This window comes from Alligator sinensis, unplaced genomic scaffold (assembly GCF_000455745.1).
Source record: "Alligator sinensis unplaced genomic scaffold, ASM45574v1 scaffold14_1, whole genome shotgun sequence".
Lineage (NCBI taxonomy): Eukaryota > Metazoa > Chordata > Crocodylia > Alligatoridae > Alligator > Alligator sinensis.
The window spans coordinates 529,894-548,604 of record NW_005842709.1 but is presented as its reverse complement, the minus strand read 5'-3'; the positions used below and the strand labels follow the sequence as shown (position 1 = coordinate 548,604).

The 18,711-nt window shown below is 38.3% G+C and overlaps 1 protein-coding gene across 1 annotated transcript in view; it reads left to right on the top strand.

Annotated features, from left to right (window-relative positions):
• LOC102384887 (ankyrin repeat and KH domain-containing protein 1) overlaps window positions 1-18,711 on the top strand; it is a 173,262-nt gene that overhangs the window by 101,938 nt on the left and 52,613 nt on the right. Inside the window, 4 exon segments of the mRNA XM_025216108.1 lie at window positions 9,567-9,654; window positions 10,761-10,888; window positions 11,105-11,248; window positions 12,971-13,073. Of these exon segments, the coding sequence (XP_025071893.1) occupies window positions 9,567-9,654; window positions 10,761-10,888; window positions 11,105-11,248; window positions 12,971-13,073 (463 nt within the window).

Here is an 18,711-nt window from a genome sequence, read left to right as displayed (position 1 = left end):
CCACGTGTGAATTATTTAGAACTAGCCAATAGCGGGGAACGAATTTGCATATGGGTGGTGGGAACTCTTTTGCACCGTGCATTTCTCTTGCAACTTGAGCAATGCACCCTGCAAAAGAAGCTGCAGAGGTGGGAAACTCATCCCTGCACCGGGGTTCTCCTCTGCAATAGGAAACTCTCCCGTGCAATGAAGTTGCAACCTGGCGGGGATAATTCTGGTGCCGAAGCGCACACAAAATCATGCCTTTGGGTCATGACAGACCTAATGACGACTTTAAAATGGCTTAGTGGATGTTGAAACCAGTGGAGTCCTACAGCTATTTCCTGCCTCTTTGGACATTTACCTTAAGTAACATCCTCAGTGGTATTGTGTACATGCATTGGTTCCAGGATTCCATTCTTCCAGTATGCTACAAAAGCTGCATGTTTAGCTTTCAAAATGAACCCTCTCATTGTAAGAGTGACTTGCTACTAGTTCCTTCTCTGTCTTACTCATAATGGAAAAATACTGTCTTCCATAGTGGCAGTTGAACCAGGTTCTAATTGCATATTACTCTTAAAGTGTTAAGCTGTCTGTAAAAGTTTTGAGAGAAAGCTCTAGTGATAACTAAAGTTTGCATCTTGCCTTTTAACTTTAAGTACCTAATTGGGGACTTCCTACATAATCTGTCAGGTGTTTAAATCTTAAGTGTGCCTGTTCTGGAATGGGTAGAACCTGAGAGAGTATATTAATTGTTATGCAAATTATTCTCTTGGTTTGTGAACCAGGATATATCTTTTCCAACTTTTAAATACTAAGTATACTTAACTTCTAGAAATCCTGCTAAACTGATAAGAGTAAATTACCTTAACTTTGCATGACCTGCTAGAGGGTGGTGGATGAAAAGATGAAATGACTTCTTTCGTTCCATTGGAACCAAAGTCATTTTTTGCCCTTAAGGAAAATTGTTAACTAAGATATCTTTGCAACTGAACATTTAGAAGAGTCTCTAATGTGGACATCACTCAGCTGGGAAACTGTGGCCAACAGTTCTGTAGCTGTGCGTATTCTGAGGTAGGTTGAGCTGCAGTTTCTGAGGCACTGTCTGATGATTCACGCAATACTAGAGAGGTGTGATGTACATTAGGAATGTGAGTACTGTTGTACTTGAGTAGGCACCCATAAAGGCCCCTTATCTCAGATAGTTATGCTCCTCTAAATCCTTCTAAACTTGCTGGAAGTTCTATAAAGAACTTTTCTTAAAAGAATCAGACTGATTATTCATGCAACTTGTACTCTAAGAAGCAAGGAAATGCCAGGCAATGGACGTATCTTGATTGTATCCTACTGCTTAAACAACACACTTATCAGTGAGTGATAAATTCTTCATCACAGGGATCTTCCTTTTTGCCTCCAGTTGATAACACTACAAATTTCCCTTGCACAGTAACAAAACTAATTAGAACCTCAGTTTTCCTTGAATGCATAACATACTGAACGCTTAACCTATGTGCTTAAGTTGGTGCTGAATACGTGTTAATATTTTGGGTGTTGCAATTGAGGATTTGCATGACGTTGTAAGGAAAATCAGTCTGCTTCCCTCTGTTTTGTGGAAAATCTGGGGAAAGTGATTAGTAGCAAGTCTAGTAGTGAGATTGTTCAAGTTGTCCATCTTCACAAAAAACCTACAAAGGACGCTGAAACTAAATTCTTGCAGCCATTGCCTTCTGGTTGTTCTGCTTGGCCTTACTGAGGTGTTACAGAATGTGCAGCAAGCCCCTCTCTTTCCTGCTGGGAGTGAAGAAGAAAACCCCATCTGGTATTTAATTTCCAAGGTTGCCATGTGCAACTTCCACACTCCTTAAGAGTCTTGGGTGGTTTAGGTTGAGGTCATGATGGTGAGGAATGCATCTTACAGTTAATTACTGTGCTCTCCTTGCAAATTCCAACAAAATAAAATTCCTCTAAAAATAGTTTCAGCTGATAGTGCTGGCCAGTTGAAATTGTAGTTTCCAGGTCTTCATGGCCAACATGAATTTTATTTGCAGAATAAGATCCGTGAGTTCTTCTTTTTCCTTCCGCAGGACAAGCAGGAGGACTTAAAGAAGACTATTTTGGAGGGCATAGAGACGGCCAAGCATCAGGTGAGGTTGGCCTTTGATGCTTGTAAGCTACAACCTCGAGAAGAGATGCTCACATCAAGCATGGCTTGAGGCACCTAGATTTCAACAGAGGTGCAAGGACTTTCTGGGTAGCATAGAAGATCTTTGTGCTCTACTTCCATTTTTTTTTCTGCAAACCACTGGGTTTTTTGATCATTTAATTTCTTAATTACAACCCCACTCTTCCAAATAAGGGAAAGCGTTACTTCATCTCGGCTGCTTTCCAAAGGTAGGAGTGGCAGGACTCGGTGTATGATAAACGATGGCATCACATCGCCATAAGTTCTTTTGATCTTTAACTATTCATGTAAAACCAAAAATCCATTTGGGTTTAAGATCATTCAGAAATTCTTGTACCTCAGATTTGTTTGTAGAGGATACCACAATGGTTTCCATAGCATTGAATTTTGTGATCAGAGTTCAAGTCTTAAGAATTATATAAAGAGGACCAAATTCATTAGAATTTAATTTGTTTTTCTGTTGAAAATTTGATGGGATGAGAAGTAGTCAAATTGACTTTACCTAGAAATTCTTTGGAACAGTACATTGAACTAGATGCTTTTTTAGAGGATTTGAGTTTAATTTAATTGAAGTTATTAGAACCCATTGAAACTGAGAGGTTTATTACAAAAGAATTCAAAAGCAACGTGGTTTTGTTCCTTGTTAAAAAAAATAAAATTAAAAAAATCATATGCTGCATCTGTTAAGTATACAAGCATGTCCCAAACATTCAAACTGTGATTTTTTTTTTTCATTATTTTTTTTTAAGTGCGGTAGTCTATTTGCTTTATTAAGAGATCATTTTCTTTATTCATCTAGGAATAACTGTTATAATGTACCTACAGTCCAGTATTGAACATGCCAATAACAAGCTGGTCTAAGATAGATATATATTGATAATTTATTTTTTAAATTTACATTGGCTTTAACTATTTCATGCAAAAACTCTTTTTATATGTGATCTAAGAAACTGAGGGCTTAATATCAAAGATAAAGGTAATCGAAGTAGTCATTGTACACTTGAAAGCAATAAGCCCGATTTATCTATATTTGCCTCATTTGGAGCTTCTCTCAGTAATACATCAGCTTCTCAAACTGTATCAAGTTGTACCTAAGTTGTCTTGCACAGTTCAAGCCTAAACATACACATCATTTCCAGGAGCTCTAGTTCAAAGTAGCTCTGACTCCCTATGCCTGAACTAGGCTGGGAAGTCTGTATAGTCTTTAGTTGATGCATACCATACGTCTGGCTGTAACAGTATAAAAACCTGCCTACTCCACAGATTTGTTGTTCATAAATCTTTTATATCTTCAATTGCGTGATACCTGAATTCTCATAAAACTTTTACTATAGACAAGACTTTAGTAGTCATTAAGGCTGCTTACAGATGTGGAGAAAAAAATCAGCGCTTTACTTTCAGATTGGGACACCCCCGCATCAAGCACAGTGCATGCCCAGAAGAGGCATTGCATCAGTTTGACCCAGCATGCCCAATATCTTTGTAGATCATGTGCTTCAGCAGGGCTTTTTGATGCTTTTATCTAGCTAATAGCTATTAGATAAAAGCACCAAAAAGTCCTGCTAAAGTGAATGATCTATACAGACATTGGGCAAGCCAGGTCAAACTGACATGCTTTCTCTTTCAGTAAAGAAAGTTTTTGGGTTTTTTTCACGTCTGTCAGTGGCCCTAATTGTTTCCTGTAAAATACTATTTGACATTTCCATAAAGCACCAGTTGGCTAAAAGACTTCTGCTCAGTCACCAATAACTTAAGATTTTTTTCATCCCAGTTGGGAATGCCATAGCATAGTCTAGCAATGGAAAGAAACAATGGGACAACCATCTTTCCTATTTTGAATCATTTAATTCTTAGAAACTTATTTTTCAGCTGTATGGTCTGTTTGTGACACGAATTTCACCTTGTATAAATTGTAGGCTTCAGTTGCTGATATACTGATGCATTCTGCAGCCTATGGTAAATGAAGTGATTTTAGCGTGTGCACAAAATTCTTTTTCAGAGATTGTCTAATCTTATTGTACTCACCTCTTTGTATCTGTCTTAATGGTGCCTTATACCACAAATATTAAAATAGTTTATAGATGTTGGATTAAAACATTCAGTATGTGCAATTTTCTTGCTAAGAGTAGTTTATAAGCATATGCATGAAAACTTAAATGAAAACACATTTCCCAATATATGTGGTCATGCTAAAGCCTTTTTGGTTCGTGAGCAAATTGGTAATGAAAACAATTTGAAATATAAAATAAACTACATTCAGGAGTCTTGTGAATGGTTTTTACTGAGAATTGGGCCATGCTACCTTCTTTGGCCCACCATCTAGTGAGTAGAGCTAACGTTGCAACAAGGCCTTTCAGAACCACAAGATTCATCTCTCCTAGAAGTGTCCCTTATGTTATTGCCCTGCCTTGTCTTTATCTCAAATGGATACCTCAAATGGAAAATGTATGTCTAATGTAGTAGTAAGCAGTTTCACAAATCTTATTTTTATATCCTTTGAGCTTGTATTTCAGGACAAATTTGCAGGGTCCAATATTTCTGATGCCTGTGAAATCCCTCATCTCATTGTCTTGTGTACACATATATTGGATTCTTGCTGTTTCTCATTTAAGAGCAAAAGAAAAAAAAAACTTTTCTTGGCCTTTTTCCAGTGAAATTCTTAAGAAACTTTATCTTTTTGTTTTCTACATTATATACTTGGGGTTCCCATCAAGCACTTCAGAAGACATCTCCTCTTCCATATGCTCTTTCCATATCTATTTAGCTGGGAAGAATTTATTTATTGCTGTTAAGTGAAAGTTTGGTTTTGTAACCTGAAAAAATTCACCTCTATGACATTAGGATTCATTCTGTAGGTTACTTCATGGCTCCAAACATTCAGGCCTTGTATCATAGTAAATTCAATTATAGAGCTATAGTAATTGAAACTATTCTGTGATTTATATACCTACTTCCTCTAGTAGTCCATGCCTGTTACTCCAAGCACAAATTATCTAGAAGTTATTGGATATAAGAACACTTACTCTGTGTAGGTAGTGGGTAGTTTGTGTTCCATTTCAGAAGAGGTATCATTCACAAACCAGTGGAATCTTCAGCACATTTGGATGTTTCAAAGATGAAGTCAGGGATTGGACAGGCAAAGAAAACTAATTGTTTTTAAGATAAACAAGCTGAGCCAATATTACTTCTGACTTCTCTTTTTCTGGAAATTTTGGTTTGGGACCGTAGTATGCATTTTGCTCAAGCAGTAAAATTTTAAATTATTTAAAAAGTGCTTTGCCTCAGAAGTATTTTCTTTCAAACCTATCTGCATATGGTAGTGTGTGGGGGAAGGTAGCAGCAACTGGCTACATATCATCTGTATCTCCGTAGGTGAAGAAAGGGAAAATTAGTGGCCACGACACCAAAACAAACTTTTTCAAAGCTTAAGGCTTAACGTTTGTTGGGTTTTTTTCATGTTCACACAGAGTGCACATATTACCTTGATTCTCTTTCTTCTTTTCTTTTAAAAAGATTTTTGCACAATAAGCTACATAGAACCTCCAGTTTGACTCTGTCTTATTGAGATGTAGAAATCCTTTGAAGGATAGAACCCAGTTTGTTCTAGTAGTTCACTTCACTTAATTTCAGTCTAGAGCAGTAGTTCTCAGCCAGGGTGTCATGGCACCCTGGGGTGCCACAAGATCTTTTTAAAGAATGTCACAGGGATGGAAATGCATATAATTCACAAATCAAACCTAGAGATTTCCAATAGGAATTCATAGCGTCAAAAATTTTCTAACCTGTTGTCATCTTTCTGAGTTCTTTGCAATAGAATCATGCTCTTATTTTTACATGGTGAGAAAAATGAGTAAAAGATAAGAGCTGGCATCTTCTGAGGGGTGGCTTGAGACTTAATGAGGTTGGGAACCATTGGTCTGGATTAGGGCTGTCAGACTCACCATGGACCTTGAACTGGATCTGGACCACAGGGCTCTTCTCAGGCCAGATCTGTGGGTCCAGCAGCTGCAGTGAATCCAACAGGTACCAGGGACAGTAGTGGTAAATATGGGGGTGGTGGCAGGGCCAAGTGTCAGGGTTCCATGGGGATGCAGAGCTAAGCAGCACAAAGCCAATTTTGCAGCTGGCTACACCCCTCCATGGACATGCCCTCCAGCTTCTCCAAATTCCTGGTCTAGAGCAGAGGTGTCAAATGTATGGCCCATGGACCAGATTTGGTCTGTGGAGCTGCTCTATCCAGCATGCTGAGATTCCAGCGCTTCACCAGAAGCCAGGGGGCAGAGAGGGGGAATGGCTTGTCATAGAATCCCAGGGTCTTGAGCTTTGGTGGGCATGGCAGTCAGCAGCAGGAGAGCAAGTGAGGATGGTTGCCCTCCAGTTGCTTCACTTGTTACTACTGTCACAGCCCTACCTCCTCAGTTGCGGGCCCCATGCTGGAGTTGCTGCCATGGTCACGGGGCGCACAGCAAGAGCTGGAGCTGCATTGTGTGCCTTGGGTTGGAGCCAAAACTGCCACTGCTGCATCAGGTCAGAACTGGAACTGCTGCTGCTGTGTGCACTGGGCTGGATCCAGCCCTGAAGGATCCCCGCTTTCTGGATCTGGCCCATGGCACACAGTAAGTTTGACACGGCTGGTTTAAAGGAATAAGTCTCTAACTACATGTTATTTACACATCTTAATAGACTAAATATTTTCCCTAACACAACATTTATCACTGAATAAAGTAAGTGAATTAAGAGTTCAGCGCACAGAATAAATGGGCCTCTTCAAATAGTCTCCAATAGAAGTTTTATAAGAAAAGTCTGTGTCTGGGTACCTTTCCAAGTGGTGAAAGGAGGACTTTATCGGTTTGATCTCCATAATATCATAATGTCTCTTTTTGGGCCACTGACTTCCTTAGCAGGTTTGATCGTTCATTAGTGCCAAAGATTTCTTCTCAAATTCATAACCAAAGGATTATTTTTAGCTAGATGCCCAAAACATGCCAAGGGGGGTGCACAATGCCATCAGTCAACTGAATGCTTAGATTTATTGTGTGAGAGAAGTTGATTTGCTCTGACAGATGTAGTATTAATCCTTCAGCATTGATAAATAGTACAAGGAATAAGTTGCAGTCTTAATATATTAATACATTTTCACTGTCATATGTTAATGCAATTGCAAGGGAAAAAATTAAATTAGAAATTATTTTCTTATGAAGTATTTAATTTAATTTAAATTTATTTTGAGAGACACAAGTGGAGATGCTTTCATTGACATGACACGTGTTTCTCTTGCTGTCGTGGAGTAATTGCTTGTTGTTCCTCCGCATCCTTTGTAGTGTTAATTATTTCGTATACAACATGCTGCTGCTTTTCCTCTGACTTCTATTGGTTCAGATAGAAATGGTTGTTGAAAACTGAAAGGATGCAATGTTCAGAAGTTGTCATCATTGTTTCTATTGTAAAATCTTCTGTGCCACTTACCAGGGCTGTGCGAAATTTTGATGGGTGTTTAGTTGCGAAGCTGTTTCGATGCGTTTTGAGCTTTAAAACAGAAAAATTGAAATGAAACAAAAGACTTGGAAACAGCTTTGAAATGAAATAAGGGCACTCAAAACGTTTCAAAGCAGCCCAGTGATGGGAGGCGGAGGAGAGCCAGGGCTGCGCTCGGAGTGGCTCTGCCAGCCCCACAGAGCTCAGCCTGGCAGCAGGAGCACCAGTGGCAGAGCTGCTCGGAGCGCAGCCCTGGCCAGTAGCTCTCCTGAGCCTCCTGCCACCAGGCTGTGCTCACCAGGGTTGTGCTCCAAGCGGCTCCACCACTGGCTCTCCCACTGCTGGGCTGAGCTCAGTAGGGCCGGTGGAGCTGCTTGCAGTGCAGCCTGGAGGTGGGGAGAGCCAGGGCTGCTCTGAGTGGCTCCACCAGCCCCATGGAGCTCAACTTGCCCTCCTAGCACTGCCTACTCTTCCCGGGGGTGCAGCCCCCCAGATCTGTGTGTGGGATGACAGGAGGCTGCCACTCCTGCCTGGAGCCAGTGGAGGCAACAGTTTTCCTGCTTCTGGGTGCAGGCTGCACCCAGTGCCAGTCCCAGGCAGTAGCGGCAGCCTACTGTCATCCCATGCACAGATCCGGAGGGCTCGCACCCCTGGAGGAGTCCAGCACAGCCCTCCTGAAGGCATGGGCCCCTAGATCTGGTGCTGGCAAATGATATGAATTTTGCTTTTAGCAGTTTGAGGTGCAGTTTCCCAGAAACCCCTGCACCTATCTCCTTAAATCTTGGCAGGTGGCGTCATGCCCTCAGAAGGTGCTACCATCCCTGCAATTTTCATCCGAATCAGGCAAGAAATGACACATAGGCATTTTCATCATTCCCCATTATAGTCTATGGGCAAAACGGGAAAACTTGTTGAAACGGCAGAATAGTTTTGACAAAACAAAATGGAACAGTGCTTTGAAATGAAACACTATCCCTTCAAAATGGCGAAACAGAAGTAGAAATGGAACGGTGCTGTTTCTCACAGCCCTACCACGTGTGCTTCTATTTGTACTTTTTATCTTATGCTTTTGTTTTGGTAAACCATATCTGATAGGTCACCATTGAAATTCAGATTATCCTTCTAACTTTCCAGCTCCCTTGTTCTATAATTTTTTGTCAACAGAAATCCCCGCCCTACCCTGACACCCTCATATTATGGCTCTTGTGGAAACTTGATACAGTTTTTTCTGTGGGTGGTGATCTTTTCAAAACATTTGATTGCTAAGATCAGAATGATTTGCTAACTCCCATGTGGTGATTTGGGACAAAAAATGTCTTCTTACTTCAGCATCACCCTTTACACCCTTGTGGTAAAATGGCAGCCTGCAGCAGCAACTTGGAGAGACATGCTTCTGCTACCCAGTAGAACTGCCCTGCATGCCTCTGTTTGGGGGAGCATATTAGAGCTGAACCTGGAAGAGCTAAAACAGAAATGACACCTGCATACATAATGTAAGGCAGACAAGCACTTCTCATTTAGTCTCAGACATGCCTTCTGAAAATGGAGGTGTGCGAGGCAATGGAGGTGCTGGTGTCTCAGCAACCCTGGCAGGTTTTTGTGGCAGCCCAGTTGAGAACCAGTGCTTTAGAGGCAGGAGGTAAAGTAGTGTTATGTGTAGACTAGGAAATTTTCTAGTAAGATCAGTAGAGTGGTGATGTCATCTCAATAGCTTACATTGACAAATGTCACTTGCTACTTAGGTGTGTGTACTGGGACCTTTTTAAGCAACTGAATGAAAATATACTGGTGGAGTTTTCAAAACAGTCTAGGCAATATAAACATAATTTTAGATCTATTCATCCATTAAACAGAATTTCAGCTACAAAGGTTGTTGGTTACAATATATTTTCCAGTACTTACAGTATTTTTTTATGCATCTTTGTAACAGGAACATGAATCTGAAGGTGGAAGGACACCACTAATGAAGGCTGCAAGAGCTGGTCACTTATGCACTGTACAATTTCTCATTAGCAAAGGTAAAATATTAGTATCCACTTTAAAATTCTCAAGTGTCACTTTAGTCACTTATGCTGCTTTTATATAGCACAGGGGCTGGCAACATTTTTGGGCAGAGTGCCAAAAGGCCCTGGCACCTTGGCTTGTAAGATGCTGGTGTGCCAGGGGCAGATAGTGGGGGAGCCGCGAGAGGCCTGATCCTTGTTGTGGCAGCACATCCCTGGCCCCAGCCCCTTCCCCAATGTCCACCTTGAGACATGCATGGACCTGCTGTCAGTAATGAGCCGGGCTGGGGCTCCACAGACCCTGGTGCAGCTGTTTGTAGTCTCCCTGCTGTGAGCGGCCCAGGCTTCATGGCTCATGGCAGAGACCTGTCCAGAGTCCAGTCCAGCTGTGGCGTGCCAAGTAAAATGGCTTCACATGCCATGCTCTGGCACATGTGTTGAAGGTTGCTTGACCCCTGGATAGTACCTGGAGTTTTTATTTTTGTGTTGTCTAGTACGTTTGTGTTGGCATATTTTAACTACTCATATTTCGTAGAATGATTAATGTCAACCACCTTGCCTTATGCAGGCAATTAATTACTTGAGTACAAAAATATTTTTACTGAGACTACTTTCCACTGAATTGTATAGATTAGTAAATCAAAACTTTTGGTATGTGGTAGATATTTCCTGCATATTTTTTTAATTTTAAAATCTTGCAATCGGGTGTTTCCCAGTATATTCTGGGGAAAAGCAATGAAAAAAATAGCACCATGCTAGGAGAGAATAATGATTCTTTTTTCTTAGAATATAAAAAAAAAAAACCACAAACCCCCTTCTAAAAGTAATTTGAATATTTTAAGTGTATGAATTCCCTCCTTGTGTAATGCTACTGTGTTTTTAAAAAAGATTAGAAATCTAGATGTAAACAATCAGTTAATCTAAAATCATTCACTTTAATTTGTGAATTGTTTTTGCAATTTAATTGTCTCTGTTCTGTTCTTAAGATGTAATATGCACCTGGGAGCTGACATTTTCTTTTAGATGTACATTCACCAGAGCTGATGGTTTTTCCTTGTTTTCATTTGGAATTTAAAAATGAGAAATTCTTGCTAATTTTGCTTGAGATGTTTTGTTTCTAGGTGCCAACGTTAATAGGGCTACAGCTAATAATGATCATACAGTGGTGTCACTGGCATGTGCAGGAGGCCACCTTGCAGTAGTTGAGCTCCTTCTGGCTCATGGGGCAGACCCCACTCATCGGCTCAAGGTATTCAAATTAAATTACTCAGGACAATATACGCAGTTCTTATGATTGTTTGTTGTTTTTTTTAACATACAATTTAAAACTGCTGGGTAGCTGATGTTTGATATAAATGTAAAGCTGAAAAACTTTAATCCATAGACAAATCTCTGCATTTTTTATAATACAGAGTGCAGAAGAATTCACCTCATTGCATTTTCTCTCTCCAAACTATCATCCCAGGATGGTTCAACAATGCTCATAGAAGCTGCAAAGGGTGGGCATACGAATGTGGTTTCTTACTTGCTGGATTATCCAAACAATGTTCTGTCAGTACCTACCACCGACATGTCCCAGCTCACGCCACCTTCTCAGGATCAGTCTCAGGTAAAGTGTATGGTATTTCTACAATAACAAATAAAACTCTTCTGTAACTTTTTAAAAATTACTTAACTATTTCATTAGTCTTATTTCTGCTTTTTCCATTTAGCATCTTAGATTCAGTGAATGGTATCCTGTTGCATCTGCCTGGGATTTTTCAGTAGGGCCTAAGAGAACTAGGATATGGGTCAGCTCCAGTCCCTGCAGGTGGCAGGCTTTTGCCCCTTTCCCTTCACCTTCTTCCCCCCAGCTGCTACATACCTGACCCTTTTTTCTACATCAGGGATAAGCTTGCTAGCAGTGGAGCATGCAGTGTATGGAAGCAGTACAGAAGGGCTGTGTGGCACAGCATAGCCCCATGGTATCAACTTCTTCCATATCAGACCTCTTTGTGGGCCAGATCTAGCCTGAGGGTCATTGAGTGCCAAGCCCTGAATTGGGGGTAAAGTTTGTAGCTGTGTTGGTCTAAAAGACTGCTCCAATTTTTATCCGAGCCTAATTTGCATAAAATGAACTTTTCCAACCAGGAGAAATTACACCCCCTTCCAGCTCTCCTGTACAATATGAATTTTCATTTCTACCTGGGATAAATTTTTACAATCTTTGCATTCCCCTATGCCTGAGGAAGGGCACATGTACCTGAAAGCTTTCAAATAAAGAAGCCATGGATTAGGGTTTTTGATGAGTTAGCCACCTAATTCTCAAAACACTTTAGGAAAATCCCAGTTTACAAAAGAACCCAGAATGACAGCCGCGTGGTTTCCTACTTCCTGGATTATCCCGACAATGTTCTTTTAGTTCCTACTACAGACATGTCCCCTCATCTATCCCAACTTTTAAGAAAAGAGATGCTGACAACATATAGCTCAAAAACTGCATATATAGTACTCCAGTAAGGAGCATGTATGTATAATACATGTGTGTAAATTTAATTTGATGAATACTACATCAGTGGTATAACTAAACTGGTTACATACATATGCAGTGAATTACAAAGTTTCACTGAGCAGTATGTTCCATGCTTCCTGGCTGTAGTATAACTTGAAGTGGCAATGTTCACTATTTAAAATTGGGTAGGCTACTTATATAAAACACTGGAGACTGTGAACTGTAGTATATACTAGACAAGTGACTCCCAACCTAGATCCAGCCCATGGAGGGATCTGGCATTGCCCACCTGGCCCACAAGCCAGAAAGGCTGGGCACCATTGCTTTAAGCTGTCAGTAACAGAACTAAAATTCCAACATACAGAAAATAATATACAGCAGTTCCCTACTGTGACTCACCCCTTCTACAGGTAATGTGAAGAAGACCAGTTTGTTAATGTTGTCCTGAATGTTGTAGTCTTGTAGTGGATAACAAATGTTTCCTATGTGCCTAATTTACTTGTGTAATGGATAGTGTGGGCCTCCACATTTCTCTCTGGTCTTTCTGGACATGAGATTCTAGATGGTATTATTTACAGACCCAGCACAAGCATTCTATAACTGATTTGGAAGTAGTAGATTGGGAGGTATAGTATGTGTTAAGGAACATGGTATATTTGGAATGGGTAACATGCAGTGCACAGTTTGAGGCAAAGTGGAATAGTGTGTGTGCTAGCAAGCATGCCTCTGGTTGAATTAATGAAACCTAACCCTTTAAAAGTAAACGTTTACCAAGATGATCTTTTTCTTAATTTGATTTTTTTAATTAAAAAAACATTTTTTTAATTGATCTTTTTAAAGGTTCCACGTGTACCGGTGCATACACTTCCCATGGTTGTACCTCCCCAGGAACCTGACAGAACACCTCAAGAGAATTCCCCTCCCCTTCTGGGAGTACAGAAAGGTTAGTATGTAAGCCACTCTGAGGGTGCCTTGGTATCTTATCTTCTCATCTTAGCTTTTGGGGAAAATGGTTTGATGCTTTGAAAAGATATAGTGCAGTCCCACTCCATTGATCCTTAAACATCTGTAATGTAGGTGTAGTTCTGATAGAAATAGAATGTTCTCTTTAGTGTATAGTTCATATTTGTTTTGTAGTATCCAGTAGTAATATCTGTTACTGATTTTATAAATTAAAAAAAAAAAAAAATTCTTGAAGAACAAGTTCACTTGCAGACAAATTGCCAAAGTCAGGATTGAATAGTGTACTTGTATGTAAGTGTGGGTTTTATTTTTTTTTTATTTTTATTTTTTTTTAAGTCTTGCATACTGATTATACTTAAGGAGTTATAATGGATAATCATATACTCCTTGCATCAGCCTATTTTTCTGCTTATATTAATGACATGAATAGAGGTGTTGCAGAAACAAATATGTGCAGAGCTACTTATAGAAGACTCCTGGTAGTGTCCCCTGTAAGTTATGAATATATTGGGTCCTTTCATTTTAAGAGAGGCCAAGCTGACTTTAATAGCTTTCAGTCACTTAATGGTAAATTACATCGTTCATTATTGGACATGGATTATGTGTTGATATTGTGTTGAAAACTTGCTTCTGTTAAGTGAGTTGAGGAGGAGGAGAAGTTACTTCCATGTAGAGGTTGCTTGGGACTTGAATTTTTTTTAAATAAAAATAAAATAAATATTTAAAATTATAATGGGAAATGCGGTAGATAGTAGTAGTAAATCCGTTTTAATCTTTTTTTTTTTCATTCTGTGAGGTGTGGAATACCACATGGTAGACACAGCACACAAATGAATAGAGTAAACATAAGATAAAGATTGAATGTGGAACCACTCTACTTGTGCAAGTGTTATACATTGATTTTTATATACCTTTATTTCTCAAATGCAATTTAAAATATAGTTGAAGGAAAAACTTTAGATTAATATAAAATAAGTTATTTTTAATACATCAAGGTCCAGAAGACTGAATATGAGAAGAATATAAAGCAGACTATTTTGTTTTATACATAGTGAAAAAATGTATATATTTGAAATTAAATTTCAGTATTAAATCTCAGAGTTGCTTTGACATACATTTCTTTAAAAAAGCAAAACAAAACACCACCGCTTATCCTATTAATTATTTGGAAACCTTTTTGTAGTTAATGGGAGAGTTCAGTTGTCATTGTATTCATTTGAGTAATCGGAGGTAGTTGAATCAGATCAGTATCATGTCAGCTCAAATTTTCTGCACAAAATATTATTTGAAATAAAAGTTTTAAAATATTTGAAAGTATTCTGGAATAAGAATTAGAATAAGTTGCCTCAAACAAAATAGTTTATGCTTAACTAAATATGAAACAGAAGCCACACTTTGTCAGTAAATCTGAGTGATCTGTATAATAACATGTTTCTAGAACTGCTTTTGGGCAGTGTGTTGGTCTCCAAAAGAGAACATACGTTTTCAAGAGATTTTTAGGTGTGCTGACAAAACTAAAATGTTCCATCTTGGAGAAAAGGTAAAATACTGTCATGTGTCATTGGAGCTAATGGAGCATTATAGTGAGCATAGTATTTTTAAGTTGTTATGTGTATCTAGGGGAAATGATACTTTGCATACAATAGTTAACTTGTGTATAACCAGTTTAGAGTTGTCAGATTTTAACATTTTCTTCCTTACTTTGAGAATATGTAACCTTAATATCATGTTACTTTTATTATTTTCTCGGGGGAGGGGTGTTCTAGGGCAGGAGTCAGTAAAAGTCATGCTTATTATTCCTATGAACATTCTATGGTCTGATCAGTGTTGAGTTGACTTATGCTGGGAAATACAGATTAAGACTTAAATGGTTTAACAACTTTACCAGGTTTCTTGTTTTAAGTGTTTGCATAGACTTTATAACTTTCAAATGACAAAATGTCATTTCTTCCATTAGTATCTAACTACCGTCTCTTTTGGGAATCCATATACTAGACTTCTGCAACAGTTCCAATCACAATGAATACTTTCTAATTAAATATTATACTAGGACTGTAATAATACACTATTTGTAAAAATCTTCATGTGTATGTCAATTCTAAAAAAGTTTAGGAGCTGTTGTTTAGGGTTGTATAGCAAGTTATAAAATAGGTGACATGAGGATAGAGTAAGATTCAAGATGCATTTGGCATTATGTACAGTCAAACCCTGATAATATCACATGCATGGGACTGACAGAAACCTGTGATACTAAGGTGACAATAATGAGACTTGCACATGAAACAGCACAGGATGACCACAAGGGGAAAAAAAACTTTTTGTTCGCATTCCTTGAGTGTCTGCACAATGGACTTGTTTTCAAATAGCATCTCGGAGGGTGATGTCTTGGCTGTAAACTAAGAAGGGTTAGAGTTTATACCCTACTCCTTCTGTGTATCTTTTTATTTATGTAATTAGCTAATACAAAATTATAGTATAAGAAGTGAAATAAAAACCCTGAAAATATGCTCTGCTAAAAAGTGATATACTCACTGATTGGGGGAGAGGTTATATCACCATGCATTTAAAATTGGAAGAACTTAAGTCCCTCCAGTCCTTCTGTCTATGCCTGGCTCCCCACCATCCCCTGGAACCACAACTTACTTCACCCAATCTCTGCCCTTTTATTTACTCTTTGGCTTTTCAAGGATTTCACAAATACTCCTGAAAACTTACCCTGTGTAGTAAAACCTATTGCAATGTTTCTTCAAGAAGGTGTATTATTTTGCTAATATTTGTATGCTTACTGATTCAGAACATCATTCAATAGTGACATTAAGCAGTAAATTTATCCAGTCATGATCAGTTAAGATGTTGAATTTGAGTGGTTTGTGACAGTGTCCTGAGTGACAGTAATTAGAAGTTTTGCATTATTATGTATGGAAGTTAGCCATTGGTGACAGAAGTTGTGATTATAGGTGGAGTGTGATGAAGAGGAGTGATATTATCTGGGTTTGATTGTTTGTAAAACAATTACAAATTAATATTAACATGATTTAGGAAAAAATGAATGGTGACATTTTGACAGGAAATGTCAATAAATGTGTTGTGCAAGGATAGCAACCTGTTTAACAATGAGGTAAACAATAATCAAATGCAGGGGGAAGGAATACTACAATTTACAGAGTGAAAAGACCATGTTGGTGGCAATGACCATAGGTTTTAAGTAGATAGTGTGATACACTTAGATCAGTTTTGAGAGAATGAATCAAGAGCACAGTCATAAAGAAGTTATGATCATTTTCAACCCTTTCAAGTTTTGAATGGGAAATACTTTCACTTGAATTATAGGCATTAAGCTAAAATATTATCTTTGTGTAATAAGGAGCAATTGCAAAAAACATTCTCAGTTTTAATTGGGGAGGGGTGGAGGATATATGTATGTTACTACTCTTAGTCTTTCTTATCACCTGAATTTAACTTATCCATGTAAAGCTTAAACAGCAGTGAGTTTAATACCTTATGCATACCAGCTGTTTCAAATGCTAAATAAGTTTCATAGTTTCTTTTCTAAATGTAATGGAATAGAATCAACTCCTCAGCTTTAATAAGAACCAGAACCGCCACAGCTTAGGGGGTTTTCCTTTTAGCTGGGTGGTAAAAGCTACACTTCTTCAGTGGAAGGTCCAGAGGGTTTTTTATCAGTTTAAGTCCTTGCTAACTCTGATGTATGATACAGTAATGACACTTAAGCCTGAAGTGGGTCATGGGTCTGTTAGCTAATGAATGAGCATCTGGTGTTGCAGAACCCATCATGACTTGCTACACTGCTCTCTTCCATAAATTCAAACTGATAAACGCAATCAAATCTCATATCTCCTATGATGAAATAAATCTACTTACTCATCAGCACCCCACCCCCCACCCCCCAACCAAAAAAACCTCTGGCACTGAGTAGTAGATAAAGCTTTGCAAAGCTGAGCTATTGGAAGGGGTTACTTAATAATGTTTCATAAACTGTTCTTCCTGACATGTCAGTCTAGCAGACTTAATTCTATTTCTGCTGGCAAATGCAATTCTTCCCACTCATTCCCCAACAGATATAACCCTTTTGGTGCTGTATTATGTATGCTATTTTTTCCATAGACTTCTTTAGTCATCAGCTCTTCCAGGTATAAACTCCTTTGAGCATACAGTTACAAGAGGTTTTTTTTATTGTTGTTTGTTTTTAATTAAGGCAATTTTCTCCTTCTATGGAAATTAATGTTGCTAAGTCGCGTCCACTTGATAAAAAGAGCTGCCAGGATGCAGTAGCTTAAAATGATCATAGGCAAGTTTAAAATACTTGATATGAAATTGTCATGGATAACGGTACTCTTTTATAGCTGGTTTATAATGTAGTGCAACATTTAAGAGATGGGAATGAAGTTATTTTTTGCACTTCTAAGTTTTTTCAAGGAACAGCAGTATATGCTAAACTAATCTTCTGCAGAACATTTTCAATTAATGTTACAGTATTGCTCAGGAGATGCTTTTAGACGTTAATTTTAAAAATTGCACTTGCTTAGAAAGCTATGCACTAAGAACATGTTTAGGAAAGCCAACGGAAGCAATTTCTTTGGATTTAGAGCAAAATTCTTTTTTTTTTTTTTTTTTTTTTTTTTTTTTTTTTTTTAATTAAACAAGAAATATTTTAGGAGTTTATGAATAAATTTGAACTAAATGTCTATTTTGAAGTGTAGGTTATCAATTACTTAAGCTTCTGCAAATGGGAGTTCCATTTTTAATCTGGTATTATTACACACAGATTAACTAAGAGACTTAACAGAGAAGTTGAAACCATCACGCATGTCACTGTTGAATTTGGCTTGGGATTATGCAAGAAGTTATGTTAAAAGACTTTGCCTTCATTTGCAGTTACTTTTACATATACATTGTCCATAAATGTTCTTGATTACTGAGCACTGGACCAGAGTACTGTGTTAAGTCGTCTAGGTATGTTTAAGCATTGCAAATTGCAGGAACTCTACAAACAGCAGTACCATATGTATTCTTTCTTCCTGAAGCTACAAGCTCTGGGCACGTGCAAAGATGTATTCATGTGTAGCTATTGAAACAATTTGGTTAAAAAAAACCAACAAACCTTAATTTGGACCAGAACTAATCTGGATTCTAGTGCTGACAGTGATAATACCACACACCCATGTATAACTAATCCAAAAAGTCTGTTTTATATCAAACAGGATTTGTTAACACAATCTTGGTTCAGGGGAAGGAGCAAAGATAGCTACGAAGTCTTAATTTGTCAGACTTTTTTTCATTTTAATCACTTCTATATTTTTCAGATATCACCTTGTTTAATGGTGCAATTGTTGCTTCTTCTCATGCTGCACTCTGTTTTGTTGTTGCTGTTTCCTGTTTTTTCACTCATGCCATCAATCTGCATGATCATTTTAAACAAAGGGTAGTCCAATCACTTAATTCTCTCCTATCCAGGATCCTAAATTTTAAACAATTGTTTTTGTACTACTGGAAGATCCCAAGTACTTCCATCTCCAAAAGATGTTTTGTTTTTGCTGTTTTCCCCATTTTAATGCAAAATTCCAGCTCCTTTCTTTCCCAGACTTCTACTCTCTTTC